This window comes from Pseudochaenichthys georgianus, chromosome 7 (assembly GCF_902827115.2).
Source record: "Pseudochaenichthys georgianus chromosome 7, fPseGeo1.2, whole genome shotgun sequence".
Lineage (NCBI taxonomy): Eukaryota > Metazoa > Chordata > Actinopteri > Perciformes > Channichthyidae > Pseudochaenichthys > Pseudochaenichthys georgianus.
The window spans coordinates 14,781,964-14,795,238 of NC_047509.1; the positions used below are offsets into that span (position 1 = coordinate 14,781,964).

Consider the following 13,275-nt stretch of genomic DNA (forward strand, 5'->3'; position numbering starts at 1 on the left):
TTTGTGTTCAATTTTTAATCCTCATCATAAAACAACAGGCTCTTTTTTCATGAAAATGTAGATAGATTCAGGCTGATTGATTCTTGTCTTCACTCTCTACGTTTGTATGTCTTTATTACAGGGAAGGCTATTAGGTTAGATTTTACAATAACTTTAGGCCATTTATATCTTTCAAACTTGCTATTGTGTGTCTTGTGCTTTGTTAAATTCCCTTTGTTGCGTGCTATCTCGCCTCATTTTATTCTGTACTGACTTCTACTTGTTGTAAGATCAAAGTAAGCATATTCTCTGTAAAGTCCTTTCAGATATACTTATGATCAAGGGCTGAATAGAAAAAACTTGACTTTTAAAATGAGATACAATGGATTTCATAATACGTTCTTTGAGAAAGACAGACGCTTGAGAAACATTTACCAGAAGTAAATTGTCAAATGTGATAAACCGTGATGACATAAGTGAGCAAATGTTTTGTACAAGCAAAATTAACTAAATTAACTTTCATGTATGCTTACTGTATTTAGAAAATACACACATTAGTTGTGTGTGTCTATTGCAGGAAAGCTACGAAGGTCCTGGCAATATCCGTTGGCTGATGGTTGCTCTGCAAAGTTATAAGAGAAGAATGTCATCTAAATATGAGTAAAATCACAAACAAAGACACCTATGGTTGCTTTTGCATGGACAACATGTTAATACATATTTTTAATACATACTACATTCTACCCCACTGCAACTCAGAGGTTAGTTGAATACTTTTACCCCACAACATTCATTTGATGCCTTTAGTTACTTTGCAGATTTGGATTAATAATATCAAATGTAATCGACAGTTAAATAATATTTTTGTTACACTGGGAGTAAAACACACAAGTTACCAAAGTAATTAAAATTATATGCACTTTTGCCAGCTTTGATAAACACATTTATGCACCAATAGTTATAATCAATACAAATATATTATTCTGAAATGGGCCATTGTTGATGAATATTTAAACTTTTTTACTTGAAGTACATTTTGATGCTCAAAGTTTGTACTTTTCCTTGAGTTACAATGCTTAATGCAGGACTTTTACTTGTAGCAGAGTATGCTGAAGTACAAGGTCTGAATACTTTGTCCTGCTTTGTGTACACAATTGTGAGGTGATGCACCGACACAGTACAGGCAAACAATAAATCCTTTCAGTGATATTTTATCTTTTTCACCTGCATGACTCTTAACGAAAGAGGGGCGGAGTCATGCTGGCTCACACACACACACACACACACACACACACACACACACACACACACGATTGGCCTCAACCTGTAGACCTGTCTGCGAAGAGGACAGAGGCAGTCAGGGAGGGGTTGCTGCTACCGACATAATTAAAATACAGAGCAGTGAACTATCTGTAGACTAACTTCACCAGCGCGGCATCTGTTCCCCTTCTACTGTGCACAGATACTCTACCCTCTAAATGCTAGATATGCGTCTGTGGCGTTGAGGGGAAAGCGCATGTTTAATGGCATTTTGGAAGTCTCCGCGGCACAGAAGAGGAGACATTACGGCGCGGGTTAGCTAACGTTAGCTCGCTAACAAGGTCAGTTTGAATTGTCTTCTGTCGCCGTTTTCACTATAGCATCGTTGAAAAAGCCACCCTTGTCATCCGGTCTTAACTTGGCTCATGAACAAAATTAGATTGGATTCCCGTCCGCAGACTGGACAGGTAACCAGCTATTTTTGTCATCGGCATTACTCTCTTGACGATAGCTTGTTAGTTAGCCTCCACTCAGTGGCTATCATTGCTCAATCCGTTTGCTCTTATTCGACTTTGGTGTTCGACGTTTGAAAGTGAATGCCTTAATGGAGGGTATTGTGAAGAAGCGAGCTTTGTCAGTAACATCAGAAACAACGCAGTCTGACTGAGCTAACGTTAGGGGAAATATTTGTATAGAGCTAGGCACTTGTGTAGTGGCGGATGCCCCATCAGAGCAGCAGCAGCTTGCTAGAATAAAACAGGTGCATCCCTGCGCTAGCGATGGGCAGATGCAGGAAAGCACTAAATGCCACTAGTTAGTGCATTTGCGGCTTTCAATTTTAAGGCAGTTTTAGGAATGTATTATCCAATAAAGACTGCGTTTACTTATTGTGGGTTGTTAAATGATTTATCAAGGTTGAATGTCGTAGGCGGCGTTATCATTTACAAAGGCCTCTTCTACATAGTCCAATAGAAACGGGGGCAACTGAAACGGGCCCGGTAGCTAACGTCTGAGTTAGCTAGCGTTAGCGGTAACACGGTAACTGGCTGCGGGGACAAACATATCAATCCCTAAAACTGTTGAGTTAAATAGCATTTACGGTGTTGTGTTTAATCACACGATGAAAAGGGTATTTTTGTGTTATCAACCACACGGTATCTATCGCTGCTGGTGTTACATGGGGAAGGGCTGGTTTAGCCTAACTTAGTATTAGTTAGCTTGGATTTCCCAACGTGTTTTAACGTTAGATTGAACGAGTTTGTGTGTCTTATAATGTCACAATCATTAGGTGTAATGTTAATCAGTTTACACGAATTAAGAACATCTTTATGACGGATAATGTTCAGATACAAGTTGTTGGGAAGCTTAACAGAGCAGAGATTTGGTGTTGTTTTACAGTTAAACCCTTACTTTGGTTTCATGCTTCAGAATCCCATTAATTCGCAGAAAAACACATAGGAGATGTATTGACTTTAAACAGTGGGGTTTGACAGCAAACAGTAGTTTTCTTGTAGCGTTAAACGAGTTGCTCTCGGGTCATCATGCCAGGTTAGACTTTCACTCAGCCAAGGCCGACTTCGTGTTTTCTCTCCACATATTTCATTAGTTGGTTGAACAGTGTAGAGGGCAACACAAGGGAAACATCCAATTGCAAAGCAAGCTTGTCTTGTGGATATGTTTGTTATTCAGCTCATGCACTATCTGGAGGCTGCTGGATGTGGTACGTCAATTCAATTGGCCCTGAGTGCCACTGTGCATCTAAGCCCTAATTATTTTTGACGATTTTCAAGTTTTAACTACTGCTGAACTGCAGAAAGCAAGATACTGTGGTTGTAAACGGTTTTGTCCCCCCAGAAGTGCAGGGCGTCTTTGTGAAATGGCCAGAAATTACCTACACTTGAGCCTGTGTCCTTGTACTGTTTACCCTACATATAAAGGCTCCTCACAGTGAGGTTTTAATAGATATTGTATTGAAAATCAAGTTATATTACACTCAACTCCAAAATCATTTTTGCAAGAGACCCTTTGTTTGGATCACTTGGGCTTTTGAAATTACGTCTCTTAAATGTATCAGTAGAATTGCCACATAGCTTAACTCCAGTGCTCTTAGAAGTTGTTATTATGATGATGATAACAAGGAACAATTATTTATCTCCTTCCATTAGCGGTGTGCGATTTGATTAAGTCAGGTTGTCTTCAACACATATTCTTTTTGTGCTCTCTTAGAATGATTGTGATGAAGTACATGATATACGTTTATATTTTTAAGTCTCAAATAATGCGTTTAAGGTCAATCCTATAAACAACCGGTAATATGGCTTCATCATATTATGCATCCTTTAAATCTTGGCCTTTTCTTTAAATGACACATCCTCATTACATGTTCCATTATGCACATGTTTCATTATTGTTTTGTTGTTAATTCGATCGGCGTGTTGGAACACTTTAAATCGACTTATTAAAACGTTTCATATTTCTTAATGAGATGTTGTTTAAATTGGATTCTGAATGACTAGCGCACTGTGAAATGAGAATGTGATATAATCTAGGCCACATTGTGGAGAGCTTACTTTGATGCTCAGATGTGGGTTTTGTTCCACCCCATATGTATGTGGCAACTGCCTGAGGTTAGGTGTGCTCGTTCTGAATGAAATTAAGCCTATGTGTCAAACCTATTTTCATGTTAATGTTTTTGTTTTACATATAAACACACATTGATAGATGAGTCAAGCAATACGTTTTGCTTTTACACTCAGCTGGCATATTGTAGCCTATTGAAGATTCAGCCTTTAAAGATGTACTGCACACTTAAACATGTGTTTTGAGCTGTAAAACTGAATAATGGAATACTGATGTTAATATACACAAACAAATTATAAAATTGTTCTAATACTATAATTCACCCCTAAACCTTGAAAAGCCAATGCTGACAGAGTCCGCCAGTTTGGATTTATCTGTGTCATGAAATTATTGATATTAAAAACTAAAGTGGATGCCACTTTTTCTAATGGATAATGTTAGTCTAGGACCTGGGGGTGAAATTAGACTTAAAAGAGACACTTTACTTTTTGAAGTAAGAGAGACTCCTTGATCTTTTTGTCTAGGATCTTCGGAGTCACATGAGGGTTGATCCGGGGGAATGAGTGATGGGGTAAAAAACCAACTGAACCGGCTCAGTAGATTCCAGACTAGGTGCATGTCTCAACCTGTTTAATGGTTTCGGTGAGACATGGCTCTGTACTCTATTTACAAGAAGTTGACAATGTTGCATTGGCACAACTGGTTATCAGTTTGTTACTGCTTTTAAAACAAAATGTTTACAGTGACTCTTCCTGTTGATGTAATCTGTGTATTTAACGTTATTTATTTGATAAGTCCATTCATCATTTAAAACTGCATAGAGCATAGTGTAGGACACATCAGCCTTGTGAATGTGAATTGATTGTATGTTCTAGTTTTCCCAGCTGGCAGTCTAGTCATAACAGTTCCCTCCTGTGCCAGAAACCCCACAACATATACCTGCGGTAGATATAGATCGTTGCCATTTACAAGGAAAGCTGCATACAATGTTTCACACAATGGTCTGCATTGTTTAATCTCAAGTATTGGCCATCGTGCTTTTAGTAATCATCGAGTGTAGATGATCGACTGACACGATTGATATTCCCACAAACAGATAACTGACTGAAGCTGCCTTTTTAGTGTGTAGGTTTTTGTCCTGTGATGAGTCATACATTTTTGGATTTTCATCAAAAGCAGTGGGTTGGCATGTCTCAATAGCACTGGCTCAGTTCTGCACCACTATGGAGGTACAGGCTTCTTACTATTGTATGATCAGATCAGAAAGTGTGCAGTTATTCGCAAAGGAGAGCCAACATTGCAGAAAGTAGCTTTTGGTGGTATGACCACCCTGGTGAGTAGAAGGTTGAATTTAGCAGATAAGGAATATTATTTAAACGTGTGCTTGTCCTTAGTCTGAATAAGGGCCCCTCAATGTCTGAGGCCAACGTCTTAACACAAGGGAGAAGAATTACATGTTGTTCATTCTTATCCTTTGCAACATATGCTATCAAATGAGAGGTCTGCACAGACTCTGCATGCATTCCCACCATTACTGCCAATTCCCACAGAGATTCCAATCACTCCCACCTGCAACAATGTTCTCTATTGAAATTCTTTCTTCCTCCTCAACAGTGGAAATACAGTCACTCAACTGTTTTGATAAGTCGCCTTTTAGAGGACATGAATTGCAAACAAGCCTAATTAAATGGGTTTTAAAGCTTAAAAGAACTGCTTCAGATGCTGGGAACTAAAGATGAATGACACTGTTATAGATTGTCCTTGTTTTTAGGTACTTGATGTCAATTCCCGCAGGAAGGAATACAAGCCAGATGTTTAAATGTCAGACTGACTCCAGGGCAGCACTGATAATGTTATTCCTTTAAAGAAATGTATATGACCAATTGTTGGGGTAGAGAGGTGAGCGAGAGAGACACAGCTGGGATGAGTGCACTTGCAAACTGACCTTCAGAGTGTACAGTTCTGCTAGAAGAAGAATGATGTGTTCATTAACTCCATATCTTATCCTAAAACAATGAGTTTCAGTGTCTTCCTGTACATTTTTTAACTGAAACATTTGTGTTGGTTTCCATGACATCCTATCCCATTGCAGTGCAGCCTGTTTTGCTCGCTGTGTTTTGAATGAATCATCCAAATATTGTGGGGTGAGTTCAAACCGCATTAAACTCACTTTGAAACATTGGGTTTTGTATTAATTCACTGATTTCATGATGTGGGTTGTTGATCGAAAGTTAAGCCCCTGATTGACATGTATTTTAGTCAGATCCTCTGTAAGAAGGCGCCTGGGTTTGGGGCCATTGGAAGGGGCAATCATTTGTATAATTTGACGTCAAAGCCTTCTGCCAGTCAGCCATTAGGATTCCAGCCGATTGGATGACCCTCCTCTGCCTGTTTCTGAGTGCTACAGGATTGAGGTTGGCTGGGTCAGCACAATGGAGACTCTAATTCCAACCCCGAGGGCACCTAATTAAAACTTACAACCAAGACAAACAACCTTTGACACGCATGCATCTCGTGAGAATTGCTATTACTGAAAATGCCATGACCGAGAAGTGAAGATCAGTAGGCGATCAATATGTCCATTTTCTAATACCGTTTATTACTTTGAAACTTCATGTGTAGAATCTATTTTGAATGCTGTTGGCACACATCACTAATTGCATGCCTTAATTTGGGACCAGTGTTTTCAGCCAGTATCTTTGTTATGATTTATGAAATATATATATTTCCTCTACTATAAATGTTAGAGGGAAGACAAATTCTCCGTCCAATGTCACTCCTTTCCCTGATCTAAAATGGACTTCATAGACATAGAAGTTCATTTGAGACTGTCCCTCCTTCCTTTTCTCCGTCTCTATCAAATTACACACTAGTTTGCTGTATATGTCAAAAGCTAGTTGGTAAACAAATGAAATGCTTTAAGTCAATTGTCAATAATGACAAGCTTTTATAGACTGTATAAGTACATTTCCTGCTTCAGAGACAATGAATGCCTTTATATTGGTAGGGGACACAATCTGCACAAGCCTTGTAAATATAGTGCACTAGATAGTGAACAGAGGGATTTAGGACGCAGCAAAAGTATGTTGCAGTATCAGGAATTTTAAAGGAATAGAACAATGTTGCCGCACCATCATACTCAAGTTTACTACCATATTCTGTGATGGCGTAATACCATTTTCAAACAACTAGAATTATAAATGCATACTATGAAGTATAAACGTGCAATATAAAACTGTGTTGGTAACAATTGGGGTGCTGCGATCGTGGAGCAGAAACCCTACTGTGGAAGCGTTTATACTAATTCTATGTTTGCATTGTGCTTTTTTGCATTCGTCACACTCATGTTTTTTTCTTCTCTTCTGTTTTCTCACGTAGCTGGCTGACATGGCTGTCTAACAGGCTGCCAAGGATTTCTTCATGGATCACAGAGGACAACAAAGAGAGACCACTGCATCTGTGAGCATAGCCAATAACTAGGGAACTTGACCTACAAGCATATCATCGGACGGACGTCAGTGCATGTGGCCTCCTAAGTTGTTCATAGACATCTGTTGGGCAGCCCAAAGGTCTATTGCTATGCACTATAAACGGAAAAACACGAGCTGTGGGGATGCTGGTAGGAGCAGTTTTCTTTGGTGCAGGACTATCCCTCTGGTAGTGGTGCTTCTTGTCACTATGGCCCACGGCGCTGCGCCAGAACAGCAAGAGACACTTGTGGAGATGATATCTGTGGAGCTGGAGGCTTCTATGCAGTCCTCTGTGCTCTCTGAGCTCCAGGCTGCAGCATCTTCAGTCGGTGCGGGGCCGCCCACAGCTATCCCAGATTCCTCTGCAAAGAATGGGGGAGCGCACACTGGCATCCCTGACTCCTCGGCAATCGTGGGCCAGGTGTTCCAGTTGAAGGTTCCCACGGGACCCGCAAATGCAACGTGTCATGTCAAGGTAAGTAAACAGAAGATGAGACATAATAGGAAAAGAACGTTGTTGAAAAAACACTGATTTGACATGGAAAGTTGTCATATTGAATCTTTCTTTGGTGAAATAAGTGTTTGGTACTTACAAGTATGGAATATAAATGAGTTGATGTTCATTTTTAATGAGATGGGAATTAATCAGTCAAAGTTTTTATGTTAAATAAAGAGACTTCTAATAAAGAGGGCAGTATGGGTCGCCTTTAATCTGATGGACTGAAGGTCTTTTTTCCTGTTGATTAGAAGAGGCCTTTTTATTGGTTCAAACGGAAGCAAGCTAAGTGTCATTATTGAAAGGTATAATCAAAAAATGAAAAATATATACCGCAGAGTATGTAACATCACTATCTTCTGTTTCTTTTTATATCGCTTAAGGGGGGATAGTGTTTTTCTTTGACTCTAGATAATATATAGTATTTATCTCTTCAGTTTTTATCACTGATGATTGAAGCTGGCTTTAGTGCAATTTGTTCCAGTCTTGACTTATGAATGAGATGAGATTATTATTGGCCCAAGTTGTGATGCAGAATGATATCCTGTCATGCAGTAATAACTCAAAATGAAGAGTGATGACTCACATAGTTATTATGAATAAACGCTCGCCCTGCTTCCTGTTCATATTGGTGAGATTTGATAAACTGAATGTAATATGGCGGGGTTTAGGGAGATGGTGAACACATTTCTCCTTTCATTCTTGATATTTGAAAGTTCTTCATTCATCTATTAGGTCGGTTTAATCCTAGTTCCTGTTTGACTGGCAGCCTTAAAATTCAGGCTCACAGGCTTATAATTATGTTAAACAATTCGCTCTTAAGTCATTACCAAACATTTAAGAGACCATTTCTACAGTACGCTACAGTATATACTTAATAATAATAATACATTTTATTTCGAGGCGCCTTTCAGGACACCCAAGGTCGCCTTACAGTGCATTTAAAAGTTAAAACAGCTTCCACTTCTTTGAGTAGGAATTGTATTAGAATATGAATCAAAGTCATTTTACAGCATCACTTTTGTAATGTTAACTGGCCAGTCATAACTAATAACTGTAATTTGTCACATTACAAATTAGGTAAAGTTTGATATTTGCTGACTTAAGTTACATCTGTTACTCAAAAGATTAACAATGTTTCTTTTTTCTTCCTGTAGCTCACTGAAATGGGGAAGGAGACGTTGCCCTCCTGGCTGTTTTGGGACATAGAAAGCTGCATTCTGAGAGGTTTGGCCCTAGAGCAGGATAAAGGTGTGTATCATATCTTGGTGTCAGGAGAGGAGATAATTGGCAAGACTGGCAGCCAAGTGTTCCCCAGTACGGTGTTCTCTATTGAAGTGTACCCTGAAGAACGGGCAGACACCGAGCCAGCCCTGCTCACTCTGCAGTCTATCAGTGGCATCCAGCCTTTCACCTGTGGCTCAGAGGAGCTTGTCACTGTCCTCACTGTCATCTTGGACGCTGACCTGACAAAGATGGTTGCTGAACAGAGGGTCAACCTACTGGGCGTTATGAGGAAATTCTCTCATGTGGCCCTGGAGCACATGAGGGTGGTCCCTGTTGTCAACAACCGCCTATTTGACATGTCTGCTTTCATGGCTGGACCGGGGAATGCTAAGAAGGTGGTGGAAAATGGGGCCCTTCTGTCATGGAAGCTTGGATGTGGCCTGGACCAGGGCAGTATCCCTGACATAAGCAGCGTCCAATCCTCCGCTAAGAATGGGACCATGTCAGGCAGGCTGGGATACCCTGTGGTCGGCTGGCACATTGTCAACAAAAAGCCCCATGGCGTGAAACGGGTCAGACGGCAGTTGTACAATACTCCCACTCCATTGCCCTCCCTGCTTCCTCCGACTTCTCACCCAGAGCCCCCTGTACGTGTTGTTCCCACCCCTACTTCGCCCTCTATTGCCCCAGCAACAGAGGTCTCTGCTCCCCCTGTCCGAGGCCCTTTGCCTCTTCCAGTGAAGCCCACTATGAGGGTTAGAGATCAGATAGCCCACACACCTGTGTTTGGACCTCCCCAACCCACAAGAGTACTCGGAACGACAAGCAGCATGCCCATTCAGCCCACCATGACCCGGCCTACAATTGTAGAGGCCACTGCTGTGCCAACACCACCAAGCACCACCAAAAGACCCAAGCCTACTTCTACGAGGAAACCTAAGAAACCCAAAACATCCACCCCAGCACCCAGGGAACCCAAGTCTACCACACCTAAACCGCCCAAACGCACCACTCCTCTCTCTTTGGCTCCAGACATAAATCAAAACCCAGACATCCGCAACGCTGTTGATCAGGTGAATGTATGGGTTGGCACATACTTTGAGGTTAAAATTCCTCCTGATACATTCTTTGACAAGGAGGATGGTACTACTGATAAGCTGCGTTTGACTTTGAAGAAGACCCCCAAAGAAGCAGTGAGTGAAACATCCTGGATACAATTCAACAGCACCATCCAGCTTTTGTACGGCCTCCCAGAGGAGCAGCATGAGGGGAAACATGAGTACTTCATGTTGGCCACTGATAAAGGCGGGAAGAGCATCATGGATGCATTTGAGGTTCAAGTCAACCGTTGGTCTACTATTGACAAACCATCAGTTGTGTTTGCTGCCCGCTTCCATGGCGACCCCAAAACATTAAGCAATGATGTCCATAAGAAGATTCTTTTGATAAAAAAACTGGCGTATGCCCTCGGTGATCGCAACAGCAGCACAGTAACCCTGCGAAGCATCACTAAAGGCTCCATCGTGGTGGAATGGACCAACAACAGTCTCCAGCAGAGTCCTTGTCCAAAGGACCAGATCTCAGTACTCAGCAGCAGGATCTCTGATCCCCAAGGGACACCTAAACTGGCCTTCATCAAAGCTATGGAGCCTGAATTCAAGCCCATTAACATCTCCATTCGTGGCACCAATAAATGTCAGAGCTACACGTTTATCCCGCCAGGAGAGGTGCCAATGCCTGTTCTTCCTACAGCCACTCCTTCACCTGGGACAGGTCGCAGGAGCAGTGACGATGTCTACCTCCACACAGTCATTCCCGCTGTAGTGGTAGCTGCCCTGCTGCTCATAGCCGGGATCATTGCTATGGTCTGCTACCGCAAGAAGCGCAAAGGGAAGATGACCATCGAGGAGCAGGCCACTTTCATCAAGAAAGGAGTACCCATAATATTTGCAGATGAGTTGGATGATTCCAAGTCACCCCCGTCCTCCAGCATCCCGCTTATCCTTCAGGAGGAAAAGCCCCCACTCCCCCCTCCAGAGTACCCCAACATGTCTGGCCCCCACAGTACCCTGCTTAACCAGGATCTACTGGAGGAGTATTCTATGTATCAAGATGATGACCCGAATGCACCTCCTTACATGCCCCCACCACCGTTTACTGTCCCCATAGAGGGCAAAGGCTCTCGTCCCAAGAACATGACCTCATACCGGTCCCCCCCTCCCTACGTGCCTCCCTAACGCACACTACAGCTTTCAGTTTGGAAAGCAGGTGCAACGTAGGGATGCTTGTTGAAAACTTCTACAGGAGTACATTTACACGTGTTTGATGCTTTGACTTTGTAGAGGAGCAGTCAACCATACTCATATATTTGACCGTCATGGATAAGACACTATATCGTACAATTCTACTACTGGCACAGGGCGAACGGATGGGAAGAGTTTGTTATTCCAGCCCTCTTTTTTTTCATTGTCCTTCAGATCTGCTTTTGACCTCTTGCAAATTCTTTTTTGTCTGTTTTTGCCAAGAAGAGTCAATTTTATCTTCAATGATGTACTATTTCTATTGTATAGAAAATAATAAAGAAGCAGGAAAGACTGAAACCCACAGGGACTTTTTGAGCAGATGTCACCATGACAACAGACTTGAGGCTCTCCCTCAGTGTTAATCTTTATGAGTTTCTATATCACTCTTATCTGTCCTTCGGCTAGGTTTACTAAGATTTTGCACCTGTTATTTCTAGAGGGGAATGAAATACAAAAAGCCAAACCGAAAGCATGAAACCATTACACAAATATCTGTTTGTTTCCTAGACTTTGATCTTGCCCTATTCTCCTATGCTTTGCTCCCTCTTGACAATAACATGCAATCCTTGCACTTATGCAAATTCTTGTTAAACCTTGCACTATGTGTCTTGCGCATAATTGAACGCAGTGAGTGGTAGTCCAATAAGGAGAAAATATTTTCTTTTTGTATCCTTGAATTACCACATGACTGAGATTCCTCTGGTACTTGATCACTAAAGACATTACACTGATCACGCCTGTTGTAGATGTAGCCTAATTAAGTTACAAAACAAATAATTACTTTTTTTTTTTTCTTTGTTAATGTGTGTGCCACTGAAACCTGCCTCTGAGAAGACTGGTTTTGCTGTTGCCAAGGTGATGTCTGTGGTCGCAAGGCAAACCATGTGTGGTTGCTGCAACAATAATGAAGGGGCCAATGGAATGCTGTGTTTCTCAGCAGGGTGAGAATTAGCGACATAGTCAATGAGGTAGATCCACTGTCTTATATTGAGTTGGTTTTGCCGCTATGAGGGGTGGGCGGGTGGGCATAGAGTACTGTATTATCACTGCTCTGCCTCTAGGCGTTGCACTGTTATGTTAAGTGCACTGCCTGTGGTCAGTTCAATGAGGCATGGGGACGGGGGGGATGTACATAATCGTGTGCCTGTGAAATTAAACAACTCCATAATGTTAGTGTTTTATCAGTAAACCTAGTCGGGAAAGGGAGGGCCAGAGTGGGAAATAATTTTATTTTTTACTTGTATGTCTAGATTTATGATCACAATCATGGAAAAAAATGACTTTATAGTTTGTGATGGTACAAAAGAACGTTTACCTGCCCATCACAAAAAAAATAATGCATTATCTCAATATGATGGGGAACAAAGAAACCACTACAATATGTGAATTATGTACATTTCATATCTGATATCACCATAAGAAAAAATGGTTAAAAATCTAATGTTTTTACTGAGTTTTTGATACAGTCTTAAACTTGTTTTATGAAAATATATTAATAAAATGTAATACTATTTGTAAAGCCTCAAATATGGTGTAGTCCTTCTTTTGTTTGAGAAAATGGAACTGCATATTCAATATATGTCGATGTACATTCGAGGGCTGATAAATTAGAATATAGTCAGTGATGTATACATGAATATGATTCATATATATGCAAGTATTAATGGGCTTTTGTACAATTGGGAAATTGAAGTGCAAACATTGTGATATTTAAAGCTAGTGTGTAAAAAGGTAGGTTTGAAATACCTTATAAGCCACTTTGCTTTTCAAATATATTGAACCTGAGCTATACACTCTTTGTTGTAATAACCACACACAGCAGGCAGGCCCTGTGAGACATATTTAAAGACAAGTGCTCCCTTTCTGCTGCATTTGTGTGGGAAGTTTTTCTTTTTTTGGCTCTGTGCGCCTACCTCGCTGTGAGAAATATCAATAACAATGAGAAATACCTGCTCTCAAA

At 41.0% G+C, this 13,275-nt stretch overlaps 1 protein-coding gene across 1 annotated transcript; it reads left to right on the top strand.

Annotated features, from left to right (window-relative positions):
* Positions 1–1,301: 1,301 nt before the first annotated feature.
* Positions 1,302–12,333, top strand: dag1 (dystroglycan 1). The gene is made up of 3 exons (XM_034087363.1): positions 1,302–1,580; positions 7,198–7,764; positions 8,943–12,333. Exons 2-3 carry the CDS (start codon positions 7,342–7,344, stop codon positions 11,247–11,249), a joined length of 2,730 nt encoding a protein of 909 aa, XP_033943254.1. The 5' UTR covers positions 1,302–1,580; positions 7,198–7,341; the 3' UTR covers positions 11,250–12,333.
* Positions 12,334–13,275: the final 942 nt, after the last annotated feature.

Excerpts from the sequence above, each read along its gene's own strand:
- dag1 (XM_034087363.1), top strand. The coding sequence starts at position 7,342 with ATGTGGCCTCCTAAGTTGTTCATAGACATCTGTTGGGCAGCCCAAAGG. Across the intron at positions 7,765-8,942 it reads ATGCAACGTGTCATGTCAAG|CTCACTGAAATGGGGAAGGA; the intron begins GTAAGTAAACAG and ends TTCTTCCTGTAG.